The sequence below is a fragment of the Lissotriton helveticus genome, chromosome 7 (assembly GCF_964261635.1).
Source record: "Lissotriton helveticus chromosome 7, aLisHel1.1, whole genome shotgun sequence".
Classification (NCBI taxonomy): Eukaryota; Metazoa; Chordata; class Amphibia; order Caudata; family Salamandridae; genus Lissotriton; species Lissotriton helveticus.
Window position 1 is genome coordinate 54,244,524 of NC_136068.1, and position 25,242 is coordinate 54,269,765.

General features: G+C 45.1%; 1 protein-coding gene across 3 annotated transcripts in view; it reads right to left on the reverse strand.

Annotated features, from left to right (window-relative positions):
- The window catches only part of LOC144768018 (alpha-2-macroglobulin-like protein 1), a 293,319-nt gene that overhangs the window by 221,955 nt on the left and 46,122 nt on the right, over positions 1–25,242 (reverse strand). For all 3 annotated transcript variants that reach the window (XM_078651413.1, XM_078651412.1, XM_078651414.1), the window contains exon 8: positions 14,346–14,466. In XM_078651413.1, the coding sequence (XP_078507539.1) occupies positions 14,346–14,466 (121 nt within the window). The remainder of the gene's footprint in view (positions 1–14,345; positions 14,467–25,242) is intronic.

Below are 25,242 nucleotides of genomic sequence, written 5' to 3' on the forward strand. Positions count from 1 at the left end.
GTAGGTACTGCATTGGCCACAGATGTCCAGGGAGGAGGGTGCGAGCATGTATCTCTAAAGCACTGCATGCCACAAACAGATGCTTACAGGGCAAGTAATATAATCAGTTCAATGTTATGTGTGGCTGTAGATCAGGGGTCTCCAACCTTTTCTGTAGTGAGAGCTACTTCTACTAAAGGAAAGTCTGCCTGAACTACTAGCAAATGTTATAACTGTAAAATAGTGGCTACACTATGACCACCCTAAGCAGGATTATCAGCAGTTACCATCCAAGTATTCCTGGTGCGATTACCATCAGAAATGCTAGGAAAACATTCATCAATATAAAATAAATCCACTTGACTTATGAAGTAACATTCAAATCTTGACATGCTCTATGGCACAAAGTATATAAGTACAACAGTAGATCTCTCTAGCTCAGCTTGAATTATCATTCATCAGTTTCTGAAAGTGCAACTTTTTCTATCAAATACCACTTTCCACTGAGGGCAAGCAAACTCAATTTTCTAGAAGAAAACCCATTTTTCCAAACAAAGACTGCCTTTAAAATATCCATTTTCATAGTTTAGGAAATGCACGGTCCCAAAACAGCAGCTTGCCATTTTCATCAAGTACTTCCATGTACAATTGCCTCATATGGACAGACTACTTCAGGTATTACAGTCTTGTGCCATGGATGCTCACCCCTGCACCACGGATGCCTGTATTATGCCAGTAATGGCCACCATAATACTAGGCAAAGAGGGTGCAGAAGGAGTCTGCACGTAATGCGCACTGTACCCGAAAAAAGAAAACCCTTTCCACAATATTAACAAAATTCTAAAAAAGAAATTTTTTCACAAATTTGCATTTATTACTGCAATGAATTTCATAAATCATACAGTAATATCATATTGTCTTGTGATTACAAGAAATTATTCACTTTCCTGTGCTATAGCAAATCATAGCAACATTGAATTATTGAAATAATCCTATTTACAGAAAATCAATAAATAGATTAATAAATTGAGAATCAAGAATCCTTCTTCATATAGGATGATTTCAATAATTCAATGTTGCTATGATTTGCTATAGCACAGGAAAGTGAATAATTTTTTGTAATCACAAGAATGTATTACAATACATAATGTATGATTATGAATTACTGATCACATTATGATATAACTATATGATTTATGAAATTCATTGCAGTAATAAATGCAAATAATTTGTGAAAAAAATTCTTCTTTTTTAGAATTTTGTTAATATTGTGGAAAGGGTTTTCTTTCCTCGGGTACAGTGCGCATTACGTGCAGACTCCTTCTGCACCCTCTTTGCCTTAATTTTCAGCGTTAGCCAACGCATGACTCTGATGCAGCACCCCAAACAGTTGATTAATGTTATAATAACACTAGACAACCAAGGTGTGCACCTCATTATTTCACTACAGTTTCTCACCATAATACTAGGGCCACAGTTGGGCTAAGGCTAGAAACCATAAGGGTCAGGGCAGAGACCATATATCAGTCATGACTATTATTACACCAGGAATAGGTAAATGTAGGCCAGTCATTCTCCCAGTATGTAAATGATGGCTGCCAGTATAAACACAACAATACTAAAAATACCCCACATAGTCAAGGTGGACCAAGAATGAGCACGATTATGTCAGAGATAACACCCTTTTGATGGGGCTAGCATATGCATTTGGTGGGCCTTGACACCAGGCCTAGCTTTCAAGAAGCAATCGTGTTTATTATGGATGCACATAAATGCTGATGAGTCTCTTCATTTTCTGTGGTCTGGATCATGCCCTGTTCTCCTCAGGTCTTGAGCTGGTTATACACCCAACTGACACACTCTGATTACTGCAGTCCCACACTTTGGTGGGTCAGCACTCATTACTGCTCAGGCTACTTCTGTCGTACTTTTATGGTCCACTGTTCACATATATGTTGTGACTGATAAAGCAGGGATACAAGATGGTCAATCTTCTTGTGGCTTAGTTATATTGAGATTAGATACATACTGTCAAGTGGCAGGCCCTATAGGCCGATACATTGTGTGTTTGGGTGTTTAGTATGAGTTACTGCCATAGGTTTGGTGGCTGTCACTCTTAGGATCTTGAGATCAGCAGTGTTGCCTTCTTTAATAGGTGCCTACTCTCCGAATTTGATACTGGGCTTGACTTCACCTCTGAGAGCTACTTTAAAGGTACTGGCGAGCTACCAGTAGCTCCCGAGCTACTCATTGGAGACCACTGCTGTAGATGCACACATTCTGCATAGACTATAAAGTAGTGCCCTCCAGAAAGTGTTGGCAAAGCTATGGGTGTTGCAGTTGTTTAGAAAAGGGTAAGTAGGACTGCCTGTCCTACATTTGACAGTTGGCCTGCTAATACATCTACATAGTACTGTTTAGTGAAAGTATGCAGGGTTCACCATGTAGCTGCTTTACAAATCTCAGGTATTGGTATATTGCCTTGGAAAGCCATAGATGCTCCTATCTTGTGGGTAGAGTGTTCTCTATGAGGTGTGAGCAAAGTTATTTAACATATCTGAATGCATTTAAATATCCATCTTTAAATACCAGATTTTGATATGAGCTTTCCTATGTGAGGGGGCAAAATAGCCACAAAGAGTTGCTTGGTTTTACAAAACTCTTTAGTTCGGTCTATATAGTACATTAAAACTCTTTTAACATCTAATGTATGAAGGGCCCTTGCTGCAACTGAATCCGATTGCGGAAAGACAGGTTATTCAACTGTCAGTCAGTCAGTCAAAATACTTTTATTCGATTTTGGTAAAAATCATAAAAAGACATTACATACAAAAGTTCATAAGTACATTTACGGTTACTTCAAGTACGATCATGTTAAAAAAGAGATTAAAATACATGACCAAGGCTTTAAAATACAACCTTAAAAAAGCAGTTACATATATAAAGATATCCACAGCAGAGGCAGTGCAAGTAGACAGTTTGATCTACAGTAAAAGAGAATCATTGTATACTGTCGGTGGATACATGTTTAGCTTTAATGCGCGCTGTGCGGCCAACAAGCTTCCCATGCAGAAAATTGTACGAATAGTACATCGACTGTAAATATAAAAGTGCAGGTTTAACTTGTCTAAAGCCCGCCTCTCTTAAAATTGGGAGCAAGTATTTCTTTCGGGGCACTGAGAACAGTGTACAAAACAGGACAAAGTGCGTGGTATCCTGAATTGAATGATTGTCACAAGAGCACAGGGAGGCTGACTCTGGCTTGGCCCAGGATGGGTGATTTCCCAATAGGTGAGGGATCAGATGTAATCTAAATTTTGTCAAGAGGAACCTATGGAAAGGTCTTGTGACTATTATAAGATAAGGTTCCATGGCAATAGAACATTTTGTTAAGTAATGAGTCCTGACCGAGGGCTTCTGCAGTTCTTTTTCCTCTCGGTTTGATGTTGCCAGGGACAAAAACTGCCTCTTGCTCGAAACTACGTCCTTATTTGTTATACTTTTAGGGAATTCAAAAAGTTCCAATCTTCCTAATCGATGAAATGACCTCAGATAATCCAGCCAAGGAATCTTTTTATAGTGTTCCAATGACATAACATCCTCCATTATAGAGTGGTTCAAGGTTACCTCTTTGTTGAGCCACGTCTTTAGCCAGTAAATCAGTGGGGCCAGGTTTAGCCTATCAGTTATATAGTCTATGCCCTCCTCCGAATGAATTGAATAAGTTGGGGTGGATGGGGGACTGACAGTAATGAGCGTAAAAACCTGTTCTCCGCTCTCTGGATGGGTTCAAGCTGTGCATAACCCCAAATTGGGGCACCATACATGGCTATTGACAGACATTTCAAGGTGTAAACCTTCAGTAGGGCCTCCATTGGCCTAGCACCCAGTCTTTTAGAAAAGGCCATGAGGGCGGCCGATGACCTAGTCACCGATAGGCTTTTTGCTCTAACCTGTGGGCCCCACGACCCCCTTTCGTCGAAGAGCACCCCCAAGTAGGGAAAAACTGCCGTTCTTGAGACCTCTTGGCCCTTGCATCTGAAGGATTTAATCATACTTTTACGCCTGTGTGCTCCTACTATCATTGTATGCGATTTGCCTACGTTAACCTTCATATCCAGGTCATCCATGAAGGTACCAAATGCGTCAAGCAAACTCTGCAGGGCGTTACCAGTACGGGCAATAAGGACTGTGTCGTCCGTGTATAGGAGTGCAGGTATCTTAGCTTCTCCTACACGCGGAACGTCACCCCCGGTCTTCTCTAGGCACTTCCCCAAACCATTAATATATATGGTGAACAGGAGGGGGGCTAATATACATCCCTGCCTTACCCCCCGCCTGGAGTTATATTGGGCACTACATCTTTCCTCCCTGGTGATCCTGACCTTAGCGGAAAGATCCTGATGTAATGAGGCCATGAATCCAACCAGGGCCTCGTCTATCCCAATCTTCAGTAACATGGCCCAGAGCTTTGTTCTGTTCACCAAATCGAAAGCCGAGGAGAGGTCCATGAATGCTAGAAATAAGGACCCCTCCTTGGCGACCGTATACTTGGCGAGCAGAAGATGTAAATTTGAGCACTGTTCCACTGTGCCCCTCTTTTCCCTGAAGCCGTTTTGTATTTCGGCTAGCCCACCGTGTTTCTCTATACTCTCCCTCAGCTTGGTTAACAAGACTCTGCCTAAGATTTTAACAGCAGAGTCCAGGAGAGATATGGGCCTATAACAACCTGGGTCGTCCCGATTACCTTTCTTAAAGATTGGGACGATGATGGAAGTTGCCCAGGAAGATGGATAAAAGCTACTGGTAGCCGCATTAAATACATTGGTCAGAACGCCTGCCCAGATACCAGGGAAAGATTTATACAAATCGGCCGGCACCCCATCAGGGCCTGATGCTTTGTTCTTTGAGGTTTCATGGATAGCTTTTTCCACTTCACCTATATTAAAGCTCAAGGCATGAGACTCCGGGACAGCAGGTGGATTGGAGGTACTGTCCGTGCTCTCACCACCATATACCGTGCTAAAGTGACTAATCCATTTTTCATCCGGAATCACACAATCCATAACTGAATTAGGTGTGTCTGTGAAAAAGGGCTGATTTATTACATTCCAAAATTCTTTACTGTCCCTTAAGATGTCTACATTCAATAGGTTATCCCAGGCTATTGACTTGATCGTCTCTTTCCTTAATTTGAGGGCCAACTTATACTGCTTCCTAAGGTATGCTATATTCCTCATGTCCCTTATAGGTTGCTTTAAAGCAAGCATCAGCAATCTATGGGCCTTGGAGCAGCTTGCATCGAACCAGCGATGGGATTTGCTGGTTCCCCGCCTCGTACCGACCGTGAGATCCGTCACAATTTGGTTACAAATTGCTTCAAAGGCCCCCTTAATTTCATCGGGCGGGGACAAAGTGTTTTGGCAGACCTCAAGGTAGCAGTTGATTTTGGGTAGGAGCTCTACGTGAAAATTATTGGGGACTACATTTGCCCACTTGAGCCTTCTCCCCTGGTCGGTTGGGCGTACTAAGATGTGGGCCTCTTGTGTTTGGGGCATAGGGCCCATATACTGTCCCCAGGCTACCTCCGCTACAACCGGGTTGTGGTCGCCATGTACCGACACCAGCGTGTTAGATGACATTACCCTATTCAGGATCCCTGGGGTCATAAAAATATAGTCGATAGTGGACCCTGGGATAGTGCCTTTGTAGGTATGAGATCTAATGGTGCCTTCAGGTGGGTTAGGTTCATAAAGATTATGGTAAGCCACTAAGTCTTCTAACTCTGCTCCCTCGGTAGAATGCTCAAAATGTGGCTCTACTGGCCCTGCGGGGTCTGCCCCAATTGTTGAGCCACAAGGACCGTTACATGGGTGAATATTAAAATCTCCTAAAAGAATAATTTCGTGACTAAGGCGTGTGTTTTGACTGACAGAAACTAAAAAGGAATCTAGGCTGGCAATACTGTTACTGCTAGTATCCTTATTCATTGAATTGTAAAAATTGATATAGAAGGAACTCATGGAAGGGCAAACTAGCCTTTCAACTATTAACAGGTTTGGGCAGGGATTGTTGACCAGTTTTAACGAGCCTTTGAGTTTCAGAGAAAAGAGAGTTATAAGGCCGCCCCTGGCTCTACCTGAACTGCTTGGGGATGCGGCCCTAACGAAGCTAATAAAGCCATCCAGGAAGAAACTATCTGCTGTATCCCAAGTCTCCTGCATTGCGATAACTTCGTAACCGCGGACCACTCCCACCCAATCCTCATTTGTTACCTTACTTTTAATACCTGCCACATTCCAGCTAGCGAGTTTGCATACCAAGTCCTTCCCCCGCTCCGCAAGTCCTGTTGGGAGGGGTCGCCCAGGAGCTAGTGGTCAATCAACATCCTCCAAACCCTCCATACCCTCCAGGCCCTCTAAGCTTGATAATGGAGCAAAACGGTTACTAGTGGGTATACCGCTAACTGGTGGTGCATCAACCGACCCATGAGCTGGTGGTGGCATTGATATGGGAACTGAACTTTGAACGAGGCATTGAGAGGAGCCCATGGTGATGGCTGCGACGGGACCTGCCCTTGGGCGTGAGATCGGGGTTGAACTCGTGGTGCAGTGACGGTGTCCAGCATGAGATCTCTTCAAGGGGGGATAGAAAAACCACAGTGGCACGGGTCTCGCATGATCTTTAAAGGTTATGACAGAACCGTCCCAGAAAAGTTTATCTGTCAAGTTGGGCCTGTTGAAATTTATTACCACCGTCCCCCTTAATGATTTTAGGTCTTTTCCCAACCCACCCCACTCTACTTGCAAAGATAAGCGAGTCTGCAGGGTTCTCCCCACTGGAAGAATCAGTGCACCAAGTTTTTGCTTTATGTAAAAGGTTCCTGGTGGATTCAAATTCACCCTCTTCGAGCGGTGGCACTCCTATAAACACTGCTACCAAAGGGACAGCGGCCGGAGGTAAGTTCAAGTTGTACTTGCTTGGTTTAGGTTTCCTGTGTAGGGACTTGAGTGGTGGCGATCGTGGGTGGGCAATAGGTGTTTGGCACGCCTGACTTGCGGGTGTGGTAACTTTGGAAAGCTACCCACTAGGAAATATACCCGCTCCCATCTGAGACGGGACTGTGGCACTGAGACTTGGCCCTCCTGACACGCCAAGATCTTGGGGCGAGGTGCCCCTCTTAGGCTGCTCCATAGATGTCGTGTAGGAGGTGGTGATTTTATCCAACTGAGCGCATTTCTTGAGGAGATCGGACAAGTAGGAATTAAGTGTATCCACAATATCTTTAGCGATCCCCACTAACAATGGCTCGATTCTGGCAACGAAAAGCGCCTCCAGTTGGTCCCCAAGGGGCTCAGGTAGTTTGGTGGCTGAAGCCGCTACTTTGTTTTTTTTCCCTCTGGCCCCCTTTGGCGGTTGTGCTGCCTGTTGACATGGCTTCAAAGGCTCTGTAGGGGTACTGGGCTTGATTGCTGTTGTGGCTAGGGGAGCAGATTTAGTGTTGATAATTACCACGGGGTCCAAAGGTATGGGGGGAGCCAGTGTCGTAGTGGCCACTGGGCTGATGGGGAGCAGCTCGGAAGTAGGAGACTCCACTACCACAGGCAATGTCAGACCCAATTCTTGTTCGGCGCTAGCAATTTCTTTAGTAAGGGCCCCCACTGCTGATGAGAGATATGACAAAATGGACTTAGAGTGTCTGGGAATTTTACCATTTTTCCCCTCATCCTCACTAGTCGGTGTATTCTTACGCTTACCCATTGTTCGTGGTTGAGGTGATGTTAAGGGGGTGGCCCGCCCCGCCTCCTTCTGCCTCGGACTGCCAAAGACTGCCCCGCCCTTGTCCCGGGCTTCTCCCGGCAGCTCCCGTGCGCGACTCGCGGGGCGAGTGGAGAACGAGAGCTATTAAGCGCCTCCGGGCGCGCTGGTGATGCCTGAGGTGTGCGCCGGTCCCGGGGCTGCTGGGTAGTGTAGTTCCCGGATGGGAACTACCGCCGTTTCCCTCACGGCTCTCCCGGTCTGTGTGGCCGTTCACCTCACGGCGCTGGGGTCAGTGTCACAGCGTGCCCCTGCCACGGGCTGTGCAGGCAAGTTTGTTGTTTCAAGTTTATTCAACTGACTAATTTAGGTGAAAAGCAGAAGTACCTTTGGACGGAATTTTGGGTTAGTTCAAAGGACTACCCTAACTATGTAGCTGGAAGAAAGGTTCTTCCAAGGTTAGTGACTGGAGCTCTCTGACACATCTAAGAGAAGTGATGGCTACCAAAAAGGCTCCATTTCAAGATAGGAATCGGAGACGGCAAATATGCAAAGGTTGGGATGGGGGACCCATAAGACTGGTGAGGACTTTAAGTCCTCCCATAAATGCTTTAATAACTGCTGTCTTGAACAATGATAACCATTGCCTGTTTTGTAAGTAGGCAGCTACTGCAGCTATATGCAGGCATTTAGAAGAGTATGCTAGTCCAGAAGTCCGCAAATACAGTAGCTTGCAGGCAATGTCTTGAACAGTTGCATTAAATGGGTCAATGTGTTTCCTACGGCAGTGGAAAACAAATCATATCTATGTTGCAACGTAATACGCCCTGACTGTGGGTTTAAGGGCTCTCTGAGAATGGTCATAAATTCTGGTGAGAGATTAAGGTAAATGAATTCTATGACCTCAGGAGCCATATCGCAAGTTTGAGTTCCTTTGGATTTGGGTACCTGACTTCTCCATGATTCTGAGTGAGAAGATCCGAATTGATAGGAAGCTTTGCATGCGGCACTACTGAAAGCTCAAGTAGTGTGGTGAACCATGGTTGTCGAGCCCAAGTGTGAGCTACCAGAATGAGGATGAGAGATGTTTGCCTGAGCTTACGAACCACAAACGGAAGAAGAGGGAGAGGTGGAAAAGCATAGACAAATATCCCCGACCAGTTCATCCATAAAGCATTGCCCTTGGATAATGGGTGTGGGAGCCTGGAGGCGAAGCTTGGGCATTTTGCATTCTCTGCGGTTGGGAACAGGTCTATCTGTGGAAACTCCCATTTGTGAAAGTATAGAAGGAGGACTCAGTGGAGTTCCCACTCATGTATATGTTGCCGCATAATGCTGAGGAGGTCGCTGAAGTCATTGGCTGTCACTGGGAGGTGTTTTGCTAACAGGTGAATATTGTGGCATATTGGCCAATGCCGAATCATCTGAGATCGGCGTGATGACTGTAGGGAGTGTGTCCACCTTGTTTTTGTATATAGAACATGGCTGTTGTGTTGTCCATCCAGACCAAGACAACTTTGCCTTTCAGGTGGACTAGAAATGCTTTCAATGCTAGGTGAACTGCGTGAAGCTCTAGATAGTAGATGTGGAGACTCTGGTGTTTGATTTCCCATCGACCTTGCACTGTGAGATCCTGTTGGTGTGCACCCCATCCTGTGAGGGATGCATTAACCATGAGAATGATCTGGGGAACAGGGTCGATGAATAGCCACCTCTTTGATAGGTGTTGTGTATTCCACTACTGCAGTGAGTGTTGTGTGCAGCTGTCACCCAACATTAGATCTTGTAATTAACCCTGTGAATGAGACCATTGACTCGCCAGACATTCTTGCAGCGGACGCATGTGGCACTATTGAAATCCAAAATGCTGTCATATCTAGTAGTCGATGAACTGTTCTGACTGTCATGTGTTGATTGAGGTGAAACTGATGTAGCAGTGCTGTGATGTTGTGAATCCTGACTACATTTGGGTAGGCTAATCCTCGCTGTGTATTGAGAATAGCCCCTAGATAAGGCTGAATCTGTGAAGGCTGAATGTGTGACTTTTGTATGTGATTTTAAACACCAATTGATGAAGAAATTGAAGAGAGATCTGAGTGTGTTCGAGACACCACTGAAGAGTACTGGCTTGGATGAGCCAATTGTCCAGACGTGGCAAGACATGAATACTCTGACTGCGTAGATGTGCTGCAACTACCGCTAGGCATTTGGTGAACACCTAGGGTGCAGTAGTGACTGAATGGGAGCATTTAAAACTGATAATGTGTTCCTGCTATGACGAACCTGGGGTATTTGCAATGAGTTGGCTGTATTGGGATGTGAAAGTTAACAACGTTTAAGTCCAGTGCAGACATAAAGTCACCCTGTTGTAATAGAGGAATCACATCCTGAAGAGTTGCCGTGTGGAGGTGTTCTGAGAGGATGTAATAATTTGATGGCCTGCGGTCTAATATGGGCCGGAGTGAACCATTGTTTTTGGTAATGAGGAAGTATAGAAAGTATACGCCTGAACCTTGTTGTTCTGGAAGAACAGACTCGAAGGCTCCTTTTTGCAATAGAGCCTCTGCTTCTTGTTTGAGCAATGTTTGGCGTTCTATGGAAAGTATGTGCCTGTGAGGTGGGATGTTTGGAGGTGTTTTGATGCGCTCCAGACAATAACCATGTTGGATAATATCCAACACCCACTGATCTGTTGTCCTGGTTTTCCAGGCAGGGAAGAAAAGTTGTAGTATTCCCCCGACAGGTGTTAAATGGCCGGGGGGAATAAGAAGTGAATCACGGTTTGGAAGAGGAGGGTTTGGTGCGAGGAGAGGCACCCTGTCCACGCCCTTTATAATTATTTCCTTGATATGTGCCTCTATAATATCTCTTTGAAGGCGAGGTCTGATGCTCTCGTCTTTAGGAAAAGGTAGAGGCATCTGATGGTATTGTCTTTATGAGTGGGGATTTGAAGCAACCCCAATGACTCTGCAACCTCCGTTTTCTTCTTCCTTTTTTCTAATGTTTGATCCATTTGGGGACCAAACAGATGTTGTTGGTCAAGAGGGACTTTGAGGAGCGTCTGCTGTACCGCTGGCTTAAAGCCAGATATGCATGGCAAGCAGGTCTATGCAGCAGTATGCTTGTATTTATCCCCCCGGCAGCTGTGTCCGCTGAGTTGAGGGCGCATCGGATTGAACTATTTGAAAATAATTTACCCTCCTGGACAATTTTGTGGTCTCTTTTCTTGTACTCCTCAGGGAGATGTTGGAGGAGTTACCCCATTTCGTCCCAATAGGACCTGTCATACCTCGCCAAGAACCACTGAGTGTTGCCAATTCACCAATGGTCGGCTGCCTGTGCCGCCACCCTTTTCCCCCAAAGCATTGATGAGTTTATACTCTTTGCCGGATGGTGGGGCATCTGCAGATGTCTGGGAGATGGCCCTTTTGTAGGCATTAGATACCATGAGTGAATCAGGGGGAAGTTGGCCCTTGATGTTAGGTGTAGCTGAGGGTGCAGCTTTGTATTTCTTGTCTACTCTTGGTGTAATAGTAAGTGCCTGAAACCCGATCTTTGAAGATTTCATCTGAGTGACGGAGCTAACCCCTTTAGCATGAGCAGATATAGACATGCCCCAGTGGTAGAAGTGTGTCTCAAAGAGAGATTCGTCCTCAATGGGGTCTTTGTGCAAAGGGGCCTGGTGATATGCACCTGCCCTAGCTATAGGTTCCTGGACGGAGGTTGTATCATCCGGGGGTAACGGTCAGAGTCATTATCCCCGGGAGAGGTCAATGTCGTAGCTGACCCATGGATCCGTGGATTGCTGATTATTGTTCTCCCCTTCCCCCTTCCCCCTTCCCCCTGATCCCCATTGTAAGTCTAGGGGAAGCCCTGTGGAGTAATGTCTCCTATGTCACTAAAGAAGTGATGTGATGAAGGAGGCAGTGAGTCTCAAGAATCAGTTCTGCTGCCGAAATGGATAGTTTTGTTGCCGAACTTGGTCTTTGTTTCAGTGCAGAGGGGGCGGAGCTGAAACAGCAGAAGGAGGGTTACTCGGAGCTGATGAGGCAGATGGTCAGTTCAGTACTGAGATTGGTCGGCTCGATGCAGTTTCAGGAGGTTTTGGCCTGGCTTTTGTTGGAGGTCTGAGGGCGGGGCATCCTTAGCAGATATTCAGTGCCTACCATGGCCTGTTGGCAGTGGTGGCTGGGAGCCGTCCTGAAGAAAGGTCCTGTAACTGTAGGCTGTAGTGCCGGTTAATCACCCTAGTCGGCTGCCCGGATTTCTGTTAAAGCGCTGCGAGGCCTTCGGGTAGTCTATGCGCTCTATAAGTGTAATTTTTCATTTCATTTCATTGCATCTATATTCCAGATTGGATTCGGAGTCTGGTATGGAAAGGGCCTAATCCTCTGCCGCTGAGGCCTCACGCAGTTCTTCCTCTGCCTGTTTGACATCGTTTAGGCCAAAGATGTTGGGTGTCTCTTCCAGATCTTTGTGCTGCATCTCTTTCTAACGCTCGCAACAGTTCTGCAACATTTTCTTTGATTGAAAAGATTGACAGGCCTCACAGTAATCCTCGCTGTGGTCGGTAGATACACACAGGTTGCAAACCTGGTGGAGGTCTGTATGCGGGTATTTCATGTAGCAGTTGGGACAGAATCGAAATGGATTTTGGTCCATTAGCCGCACATAGTTGGCCGAAGCCAATGAGATGACAAAACAAGGCCCGAATGGGCCTACCCCGTAGGCCGCAACTGGAGAACATCGAATTCACAACTGAATAATTGCTTCTGTTTTCGAAAGATGCGAGTGGAACTTGAGCAAAAACAGTACCGATGGGTATGGAGGTAAACAACAAAGTGAAGGGAGCACAAGAACAGGCTTAAACTAGAGCGCCTTCGACCACATCTGAACCCGATGGCAGAAAGAAAACAAACAATCAAACAATGGAGTCGATGCCCATGAGTCACTTTGCCTTGTGGCTCGAGAAGCTTCTTCGAAGAAAAGAAACTTGCACACATCCAGAACACTAACTGGCAGGACTATGCAGAGCATGTATAACTACAATCACACAATCCATCGAACATATATAGCACTTTTCCCACAAGAAAATCATGAAAAAATCCCCTTCCCAGCTTTCAGCAAATCTGCATAGTGATTTACTCCTATCATTGACCGGAGTAAATGCCTGACCTTTTCTGGAGATGGAACAAGTTGAAGACAGGTTTGTGAATACTCACAAATGTGTAAGCTTGTGCATGTTCATAAACCCACAGGTTAACATCCATTCCTGTGCAAACCCTCACGAACACAAAACTGTCTTTTAAGTCGCTATACTCTGGTAAAAAAAAAAAAATCTTCTTGTACGTGTAAGTCAAACATGCATGCTCAAATAGATTCAACATTCTAGTGCAGAGTGTCACATTACATAACCTGAAGGAATAATACACATATTTTCAGGTGTTTATCAGGGTATTTTCAGGTGAAGATTAAGCTCAACAGTGCTATTTACTGGCTACTTTTTTCAGGTGTTCGGATCGACTGTAGGGCAACCAAACACTGTTTTTGTGTTAAATTATCTTATGGGCCCGGCCTGTAAATGAATCTCCAAAAACACACCAGAGGCAAGTGAAGCAACGCTTTCCATTGAGTCTGACCGTGGCCCCCGGCATTAGGGTGATGGACCAGTTCATTTCTGGTGAAAATCCTTAGTATGGAGAGCAACGCATCAAGTGAATTTCTCCACCATTTTCATAGTATGGTGGAGTAAGCCCAGCCAGAGCATTTTCCTCAGAATTTAGCAATTTCCATAAAAAGTTTAAGACATTTCTGACAGCACCCAACCATAAACCGGCCCAGTGAGGTGCTACCTCTCACCGCTCCAAGAGTGGGGCACCACCATGAGGTGGAAACGGAGTGTAAAGTGAAACACAGCCTTAAAAATAAGGAACTTTAAAAAATAGGATCATGTTTTAGGAGTCTTGAAAATCAAGGAAACTCTTTAATTAGGGCAAACTACTTTTTTAACTAAACTATTGGCATGCTGCCTGTACCAAAGGGATTAAGTAGTGTGGGGTGAAGAAAATGTAGATTTGAAAACAATAATGAGATGCATTCAAATCTCGTCCACTTTGAGATATGTTTTACTTCATTGAGCTGAATTTAGTGTATTGTATTTCGCATGTATTTATTTCTCTATCGTTTTGGTCTATTTGATTTTATCTTGGTCTGTTCCTTTTTCCATTTTTTTCGCAATTGTTCCAAATTTTTTAATAAAGCTTTCTGAACAAAAAAAAATAGAATCAACTCTGTGCAGACAACAGCGCCATTCCAGATGGAAGCTCTACAGTAATATCAGCATTATTAGACAATTCTGAGGACCTTTCTGGACGTAGCCGAAATACAGGCCATACAGCTGATATTCAGGTCAAATGGAAGACAGCAAGGAATAGGGCCAAAGAATGACAAAACTCTTAAAATAGCCAAAGAAGAGCAAGTTGTGCCTAATGTAACATTGTATTCGCGGCTATCAGCCCTAAAGACACTGCTGCCTGCAAATGCCATTGATTTATAATCTTTTCTCCTCTTCCTTCTCAAAACACTGACCCTCACCCTTGCCCCCTTACCTTGCCTGTCATTGTCATACACAGATCTGGGGGGCGTTGGGAGGAGCTCCAGTGGTAATAAAATGGCTTGCGGCACACGGTAGCACTGAACCGTCCTTGGACCGGCTTTCCGTAGGTGTACCTGTCAGCAACAGAGAGAAAAGGGAGTGGAAGCATCAGTCAAAGGAGTCTGGGAAAAGCAACAGCACAACCAGATGGCAGTGATGCCAAAACACCTGATGTGGGTTCAGTGCTAGTCACTGACATTGCCTTTTCTATAGCTTAACAGTAAGCTCACCGCTGCTAACTGTATCTACAAGATAGTATGTATATTGTAAGGGGTTATCGGAAGAGAGGGTAAGCATGACTTAGCCTCACATAACATCGGATATGTAGATGTAAAGTATATGCTCACCCTTTTGGGTCATCTTGGCTCTCATGTTCTTTATTAGCAACTCAGCAGTACTCATTTTATTAACCTCTGAAGGATAAAAGTCTGGGTAGATCCACAAGAACTTTAACCTTTGCTATGAGCTCATACACAGATTCCTCAAACGGATGCATTAGTCCCCTGAGCCACCAGTCCTGGTGATGGACGAAGATTGAGCTCTGACTTCATGTACAACATGCACCCCACAGAAATAGTAAAAAGATTTTGATGGCTCAATGCAGCAGACATTTTCTAGTCTGCACACTCTATATACAATTAAAAAAAGCATCTTTGTTCTTGCATTTTGTAATGAGTCACCATCACCACCAGCTGGTAACCTGTGTCTTATGCTTTGCCTTGTGGAAATGCCACTCCAGTACCCACCAGAAGAGGAAGAGATAAGGGATCCAATGGTACTAAACAGATTATGACTAGTGTTCGATCAGTGTTCAAAGGGGAATCGGAATCCGTTGGGTATTGCCTAGAATGTCATCTTTCTGAAGTCTGGGTTCTCTGGCTTTATGGGGTTCTTGTAATCTGTAGTGCAAACCCCTTTGTTTGTCCACATATGCCAACAGATACAAGAGCCACACCAACAGGTGTCCTATGATTGTCTTTTTATTGCCACTGTTGAACCTCAGAGATAAACGAGAAACAGAGCAGAAAAGCCCTCTTGCCCCACCTCGCATCGGCAGGTTAGGCTTAATCACAGGACCAAAGGAAGTCAGGATTGCTCCATCTCCATATAGTGCAGCTGTCCAAAGCTCTCCCATCTTCCCGCTTCTCTTACAGTCCAGATCCAGTTTACAAACTCTCGCCACCGATTCCAACCAACTACTAAGAACGGGTGGAGTGGGCTTGAGACAGTTTATTGTTATTGTTATTGTTAGTGAGGTTTTGTATCGCGCCTAATCACCTGCAGGTCTCTAAGCGCCCGGAAAGATGGTAACAGACAATAACTTAGCAAGGTGGAAGCTGAGGTCATAGCTGGATTATACAGAGCTCATGCTTTTGCTGAACAGAAATGTTTTTAGGCTCTTCCTGAATCGTAATAGATTCCCTTCCCGGCGCAGCCCCTCCGGCAGCCTGTTCCATAGCTGGGGAACTAGCACTGAAAAGGCTCTCCCTCCCTTGGTCACCAACCTATAGCGAGGACAGACCAGTAATTGGGAGTCTGAAGATCGGAGTGTTCTCAAAGGGCAATAGAGTTGCAGACGATCTTTGATGTAGGCTGGGGCTTTGCCATAGATTGCCCTATGGGCCGTGCATAAGTTCTTAAATTCCACTCTATCTTTAATGGGGAGCCAGTGCAAACTTTGTAGTAGGGGAGTGGCTTTAGATCTCCTCGGTAGCCTGAAGATCAACCGGGCAGCGTCATTCATTATGACCTGAAGTCTACTGGTCAGAGTTTTAGGTAAGCCAAGGTAAAGGGCGTTACCGTAATCAATTCTGGAGATGATGGTGGCCGCTACTATCGATCGCATCATGGATTGTGAGAGGACAGGAATTAACTTCCGTAGTTGCCGAATGATGTTTGTGCAATTTCCCACCACCGCAGAGATCTGAGGGGCCATTGACAGATCATCATCCAGCTTGATCCCCAGGCTCCTTACAAACGAGCTTGGTCTTGGAGCAGGGCCTAACTCTGTGGGCCAATAGAGATCACACCAAGGTGAGGCAGTGGATGGAATCACTAGTACCTCGGTCTTGTCAGGGTTAATCTTTAACAGGTTATCCGTCATCCATTGCACTGTAAACCGCAAGATGTTCTGGGCTTGGAGTTGTGCGGCCATAGTGTCATCGACACTTATCAGCAATTGCGTGTCGTCCGCGTAGTTAAAGACTTTACAGCCCATGGTGGCCAAAAAAGAGATCAATGGTTGCAGGTAGAGATTAAATAGAAGCGGGGACAGGGCGGACCCCTGTGGCACCCCGCACTCTAAAATCCCTATCTCAGATGTTTCGTCCCCCAGTTGTATCTTTTGGGTCCTTCCTGTAAGGAATGATTGCAACCACTGAAAGGCCAGGCCCTTAATGCCAAAGTCCTTCAGTCTTTCCAAAAGCAAGGCATGGCTGACAGTATCGAATGCCGCTGATAAGTCCAGCAAAATCAGGGCGCTCGGTTTCTTACAGTCAGCCATGCCTCTTAGTTCATCCAACACCGAGAGCATTACCAACTCGGTGCTGTGATGAGCTCGGAAACCTGCCTGTCGCTCATGGAGTAGATGATGAGTTTCCAAATAGAGGGACAGGGACTTTAATACATGCTGCTCAAGAACTTTTGAGAGAAAAGGCAACTGGGAGATAGGTCTGTAGTTCTTTAACACCGCAGGATCTGACCCAGACTTTTTCAGTAGAGGTCTTACACGCGCCTCCTTGAGCTCAACCGGTAGGTACCCCGTATCTAATGATCTATTGAGGAGGGAGATGATACATTCCTCCAACAAGGGGCGGGCAACACGGAAGATCTCAGGTGGGCATGGATCGGCTGGGGAGCCAGATTTAATTTTACTCATCAGCTGTTCTAGAATTAGTACATCCATCTCTGGAAATACTTCAAGGGAGCAGTCGGTCCTGATCTCAGGTGCTGATGTTATGGCAGAACCCAATACCACCCCGTTCTTTATCTCCTGGATGATGATCTTCACCTTCTCTAAAAAGTAAGCCTGAAAGGTGTTACAGTCAATAGGGGCCTTAGAGTTATCTGTTTTTTTGCTCAACTCTGCCAGTATTTTAAAGGTCTCTTTCTGAATATTCGCTGCCTTACTTAGACGGGACTCAAAATGGTCTGCTTTAGCTTGGGTCATAAGGTTTTTATATTGTTGAAGGGAGGCTTTATAGAGTTTCCTGTCAGTGTCCTGCTTGGTTTTCCTCCATGCTCTTTCCAGAGCTCTAAGCTTTCTTTTTGTTTCCCTTAAAGCTGGCGTAAACCAGGGAGCCCCTTTACCGGAACGCTTTATTTGTTTATGCAGATCTCCCTCCTTGCCAACAAGATGAAGATGTATCTGCCTAAGCGATACACACCAGTCCAGCTGATTGAGCTTTCCAAATAGGTTCAAAAGGGGGCACACTAGGATTTGACCTCCCGTAATCTCAGAGATCGCTCTCCGCCCTCCATCCAAAAAAACACTTAATATGGGGCAAGACATGAACATATGAATATTGTCTGCCTTTTCCTTACCACACCAATTGCAGTAAGGGACCTACAAAATATGTTGCACGTCTTTTGGGGTAGAGTATATTCTGTGTGAAGTTCAAAGGTGGTTCTTCACGAGCTAAGCTGATGTAACTGTGCAGTAAAGAAGGTGTAAAGAGACTGCCAAATATCTTTTAACTGCTGATATCAACCCCAGGGATTGACAAGGATCTAACATCTCACCGCTTCAGCCTTCACCAGCTCCCAATACCAAATAGAAATGTCCTTCTTTATTGGCTTAGAGTCTTGTAACTTTCCCTACAAACCCCATCTCCCCTTAGTGGCCTATCCATGTCCAGACCCCCAGGAAACCAGTTTCATGTACTTGTAACATGACAGAGTACCCTTGGATTCTGCACTTAACACTACCCACAAAATGAGCCCAGTACCTTCCTGTGGCTGCCCCCAGAAATTAATGCCCACTTTATTCAGAGGGATGCTTAGTTTGTCCAACTAGAAAGGAGGAGTACCTCAGGAGTTCCAAATTGGAGCAAACTCTGAACAGTAATCAATTCCCAAAATGTTCCTCATACAATAACAAACTTCCAAGAAGGCCTGCAGTACTTTAAGCCAGAACTTCTTGAAGTAATTCTAGTCCCCGAACTTGTATGGGATATCATCCTGCCCTATTGAGTTCAACAGCCATGCATGGATTGTACCCCTACTAGAATTATCTGGGTTCACCAAGACCATTCTGCACTTCCTAAATTGGAAGGAGAGGTAGTAAAGAAAAACGCCTGGCAATGCTACCCCACCCTTAACCAACTTCCTTCTATATTTCTTCTAACTAAATCTAGGACATTTAGAGGCCCAAATAAAGCTGTCTATCCTCCCTTGTATCTTATCTAAGCTGTCCCTAGAAAAAGATAAAGGGATGTTATCAAACAAATAGTTCAGCTTGGGGAGGATCACCATCTTCACTCGAGGTTCCCCCTGAAAACCTACCTACTAGTAGTGTGCTGACTGACTCGTCTTAGCCACCCCACCACCAAAGATGAGTTTCTGGCCTCAAGGGGTGAGTGCCTTTGCTCTCAGGAGGTAAGGAACAAATCCTCCTCCCACGGGATGGCCTGTGAATTAGCATTCCAAGGCAGAGAAATTCAAAGAGCCCACCACCTTTGGTATGTAAATCTGGCTTCCCTCACAGGCAGGGCCACACTGGGAACTCAAGGCAGCCCAGGCAATTTTCTTGGACCAGTCCCTAGGGAAGCTCTGCCTGGCCCAGGAGGCTGAAAACGCTTGCTGCTTTTGTTACTGGGGGTCAATATTGCAGCACCACAGCAAAACTGGACCCCAGTAACCAACGTTTGCCCTCACCGCTGCAAAACCGGCACCCACCCTTCCAGTCTCCTGGTGAAACACCTGATGCACAGTACAGCTAGTCTGGCCCTCCTCACAGGAGAGGATGCAGATCCCCTGTGTCCAAAGCCCCTTTGGCACCGGGACAGGCGGGAAAATTAGTAGTCAGATAGGCAAGCTTACCCCCAGGCTAGTACCACCCGTAAGATTAGCGACCTGAAGTGGATACGACTTTTCAGAGTCTGCCATCTTGGTGAAGGCAAACTTAGGGACTCTGGGACAAGGTTATACCCACTTCCTACCGTAAGTGGTCATACAGGGGGCATAGTGACCCCAGGGATCAGTAGCCCATTGGCTACTACCCTACACTCTCTAAAGCCCCTCAAGTTAGTATTTAGAGGAGCTCCTGGCACCAGGCAATCAGATCCTGCCAACCAAAAGAAGATGGACCAAAGAACCATGAAAGCAAGAACTAAAGAAAAACCAACTGACTTTGTGCCAAGCCTGCCGGTCTGTTCACCTAATCAACAATTGTGCCAAAGTCATCTTATTCTGGAAGCTGCTGATCTTCCAAAGTCCAAGAGGACTGCAAGCACTTTTCTAAAGACTCAGGAACTCCAGTGGAGCAGCGGAACTGCTTCCCTGAATCCTGCAGGCACCCAAATGCTGTATTGGACCTCTGCCCCCGGCCGCCCCAGTGCCGCCCAGTGTGGCCTCTTGGTGCTGCTTTGGACCTTGCCCCATACTTACCTTAAGTGAAGAAGATTGGTCTCGTAAGTCGATATACTCTAACTGTATGCCGTATTTGTTTTTCCTCCCGTAGGATAACATTGCAACCACTGAAAAATGCACGGTGTTGACTTTTAATACCTAAAAGTATTTCTCCTGCAACACGTACTTACCTGATTGCATTGATTATGGTGCCTAAATATATATATGAAAATATGTGTTATTCCTATAAATGGGTGTGAATCTCCTTATTGAGTCGTGTGCATCATTTATTGACTGTGTACGTATTTGCAGATGTCTAACACTCCTCTCTGATAATCCGAACACTGCTCGACCACACTTTCCCCAGCGGACCACCTTGGGATTGTCAGAGCAAGTCCCTGTCCACTCATAAGGGAATGCCAAGACTCTTTGCAAAGTATATCTCTTTTTGGTATACTACATAAAGAGCTATCTTCCTACACAGAGGATAACTTGAGGAGGGTAAGGAAGGAAATTTGAGGCAATATTATCTAGATACGGGCATCTCCCTTTGACCCTGTAGTGCAACCCCTGGAACAATGTCCTTTATCTGTGGTGGCGGAGGATGTGCTGTCTTTGAATAGTATGTGTCAGCCAAGCGAGGTATAAAACAGGGTGCTGCGTCACCTTTGGCGAAGGGCTGGAAGGGAGAAGGGCCCCTGATATTATCAGTGGGAATGCAACAGCCGTGGGACATCAGGCGCTATAAGCTATGGTACACCAACCACTGGGACAGCTTCAAGCATTATAAGGCCTATGTGGCTTTAGTAATCTGCCAAGCACCGAAACTTTAATTACATTTTAGGGCAAATTCAGAAATGACTAGTACTTGTTTTAAACAAAGTAAATAGAATGGCTAATTATTGCCCTACAGATGGAAGGCAGTGAAAATTTCCAGAAAATGAAGATGGATTTACATTTCCATAAATTAACATTTCAGAAATAATGAGTTTCTCATTAAGTCAAATCATGGTCTATTGTCTCAGCACAAAATAATTAGATAATATTTTTTGCAGAAAATTTTAAAAAGAAGTATATAGGCCTAGAGCTGGCTTACTCAGCCCCTGCACTCAACTCCACTCTTCCAGTGTTCACACAAACAAGCAGTAGTTCTACACAAAATATTCTTTTTTTGAAAAGCTATGACAGCTTTCCGAATGGGAGGCATTTTAACATAACCTCTGAGAAAAACTTGTGTTTTATTTTAAAGTTGTTATAAAGAGTCGAACCTGAAGTATCGTGTGTCACATTTCAGATCTTAAGAATAGGAGTTGATGTTTGTTCAAAATTTGACAATTCTGCATACAGAGTTACCAACTGTCCATAAATGTCCGAAATATATACATAGCTGGACATAGTTATATGGCAGTGATTTTAATGATTGTGCACGTATAATCTAAAGTGAATAGACAAATAAAATAAGTTGCCTTTCCATGTATCATTTGAAACCGCAGACTAGCATGGTAAATATTTAGGGGAAGACTTAAAACTTCTGGCGAATCGCTGCAAATCAGCAGGGATGCGCCAAGAAAGATACGTCACACAAAACTACCCGTGCGCCACCATGGATGCGCTGAATTTACAATGCGGCGTGCCGTGACGCACGGATTGGCAGATGCGTGACGTATCTGCCGGTGTAAGGTTGGCGCAGTGTGAGAGTCATGTCGCGGGCGCGACACAACTCCAGCACTGTTCCAACCCGGCCTATCTCCAACATACTGCGTCACGCTTTACGCCTGCTTCAAGCAGGCGCCAGGTTTTGACGCAGCGGCATCGGAAAAGTGACTGAGTGAAATCTTGTAGTTTTCACTGCATCGCTTTTCCTAGGCTTTCCTCCGACGGAACGTCCACACAGCGACGGAACGCCCACATGAAACCTGACGCAGGTTTCCTTTGGCGCAGTGCTTTACAACGTGACGCGTCACGTTCTAAATAAGTTGCAATTTGGCGCATGGTTTACGCCACAGCTGCGTCATAAAAGTGACGCAACGGCAGCGTAAAAGTGTCACAAGGGGCTTGTAAATCTGCCCCTCTTTATCTAACCCACTGGTACTCAACTGATCCACCTAAAAAAACAAAATGCTCCTCTGATGGCATTCAAATTCTTGTTCATCAGGTTGTACTCACTTTAATCCTTATCAGCAAACACAGTGTTCAAATAACATTCAAATAGGTATTTCATGAATTGGGCAGACATCTTTGTCCCTCCTTTATTATTTAACCAGAATATAGGGTGAAACAAGGGTTACAGGTATGGTGCTGCTCCAGTTTAATTATACGTTTTTTATTTAGCAGTGGCTGTCATATACATATCAAGTGCGCTAATAAAGCATCACAAACCACCACTAGGATGCATAGATTTCCTCATAACTTTTACAAATTTTCATTGCCTGTTGGGGGAAATTTGTTCCATTTTCAGAGGACTTTAAAAGTGTTTCTCTCATCCATCTCATAATTACACTATTCGTTTTTCTACTGTGTGTGCATTAAATTATATTATAAAGAAATTTAAAAAGTAAAAAAAAAAAAAACATTTGCCCTTTGCTTTTTTTCTGGCAAAAAAGCTGAAAATAAACAAAGGTTACGAAGCTTAATGTTGCAGGAAAAGGAATGTTGTTTGGTTTGTAATACTTCATGTGACTCATTGTCACAATTTTGTATGCAGGTGTAATTTGGGGAACCTTTACCTCACTACTGTTGAGTAACCTGCAAGGAACAGATACGGAAATGATACACTCTTGTAAATAACTTCAGTGTGGTTGGGGCAGTGCCCACAGCCTGACGTTTTGAACTTGCAGCCCTTCCCTACGTGGCCCATGAAGTGAGTTTCTGGTAGTTTGATCTTTTTCTCTTTTGACCTCAGTGAGTGCACCACAATCACGTGCACACTGAGGACCACTGAGTTATGGATCGAGGGCGGAGCAAGGTTCTGCTGTCAGGACAGGCGCACCCTGAGTACCCTCCGTCGCAATGGATTGGGATGCCGCCAGAGTGATCACCAGTAGCGGAGGTCATTTCCAGCATTCCACCCATCATTGTGTATTTTGATGCCCCAAGTGCGCCAGGTATGCCCAGACATGGGAATAATAATGTTTTTTGTAAATTCAAAAAATGTTTTTAAAACGCAATGACTGATTTGCATATGGCTCGGTGCAACCTGAGGTGGCGTAGTGGGCAAAAAATGATGGGTTGAGATGCGGCCACAAGCAATCACCAGTGGCTGAGATGAATTCAAGCTTCCATCCATCACTGAGGTTTTTGATGCTCCGTAGTGATGGCAGCTACTGTCAGGTCAGACAGATTGCCCACAGTGGTCTTCAAACTTTTTAATGCCGCAACCCCCCAGTGGGGGAAAGAAAATCATAGGGCTCACCTCAACATTTTTCACAATTATTCTATTAAATTATATCCATTAAAAGTATCCACAATGTGCGGCTGTAAGTTTTGAAGAATATTTGGAATCCCTTCCCTTTTGACACATACTCCCAGCTAGGATGTAAATGACAAAAGATGTTAGTGATGGCCCATTACAGAGCATAATGCTTCTTTTGGCCAGAGCGTCGAGCACAACCTGGGTTCACCCGAGGCCCCCGTAGGGCCTGCCTCCCAGTTTAAAGACCCCTGCCCTAGAAGGACAGTTGCACAAGTATGTTAATTGACTGTGGCAGGACAGGACCTGGTTGGCCTGTTGGCCTCACCTGTTAAAAAAGTTAGTACAGTCTAATTTCTGTCCCTTTACTGCATTCAGCGGCGTGGTTAGGCACATATGCATACTGCGTGTGTAATGTTGGTTGAGCTAAGAGTGCAACAGTGTCATCAATTTGGGATCACCAATGTAAGCAAGGTGTATAAAATGGAGGTTGGAGGAAGCCTGCCAGACTAGTGATGCTTATTGCGGACATTACTGAAACTCGAGATATTCTCCAGACTTGACGGCGTGGAACTGGAGACCGTGTTCTCTTTATTAGTGCAGGGTTAGCCTTCGGCCAGGTCCTGCCCTTCCCTTCCCTTCCCTTCAACTATCACCCATATCAGGATGATGGGTGATGTGGACGTACAGGAGACAGATGTTTCATTAGAAGTGCTGAGTTAGTCTTCTACTCTGACCTGCCCTTTTTTTCTACTGGCGGTGCAGTCCCCTAAAGGCTGATGAGTGTAGAGCGTGAGCTATTCTCTTTTAGGGTCTTTCTGGCTAAAGAGATTGCACGGGTCACCCCTGTCTCCGGCTGTCTTTTCAAAACAAAGACTATGGCTGTCCTGTCTGGAGATACACAAATCACAGCAGTGCCTTGAACTAGTCCCAGACTGAGCCCGGGGAATACAAAAGCTCTGCGTGTTACTGTGGTATGAGAAACAGACTGGAAACCTGGGTCAGCATTCCAGGACTTCTTGCTCATCTATGTAGACAGCACCCTGTTTGTTGATGTAAAATCTTCTGAGATCAGAACTGATGTACTTGACAGTCAACTTTCCAGTCAGGTGAGGGGACATCCCTTGTGAAGTCTGCAACTTTTTTCTGGAGGTGCTGAGGATCTACCTTGGAGGAGAAGGAGCCTGCTATCCTTCTGAGAGAGTGATACTTGGATTGTCCCTGCAGGAGGGGTCTGCTCAGAGAACCCAACTGTGCCTGCCTCGTGGGAACCTGGTCAGAGAGTTGCACAATAAACTAAAGACAACCATTGTCTTTTGAAGTATCAATGGATAAACCTTGCTGTAAGGATCTGTAGTGACCTTCAGCATCCCTTACACTGAAAGAGAATGACCTTGCTGCACCAAACTGGATCTTAAGAGCATCTCTGCTCTCCTCCATTGCCTGGAAGATTTTGGTGGGATTGCCTGATTGAAGTGACACTGATCATTAACCATTTACAGAACTTTGCGCATACAGGAATCTCCTGTCACCAAGCAGGTCCTCCTTCCTCGCTCACAAATGCGCAAAGAGCTTTACTTAGGATAACCATGGCCAGTGGTTGTTCTATGACCGAAAGACCTGATTAGATTTTGGGGGACAGATTACTCCATCGCAGCGATGATGGATATCCCATCCACAGAAATAGAAATCCCATAGGATATATTGGATTTTATATTTCGTTTGCACTGCATCACAAAGTCAACAGATCGACTTGGGACCTCGCGTGCGTAATGACTGCCAGTTATATTTGCCACTGTGGGGGGAAACAGCCAATCGCGATAGAACGCAGTGGCACAGAAAGCTTACGGGAGGACCTTCAGGGTCAAGGAAA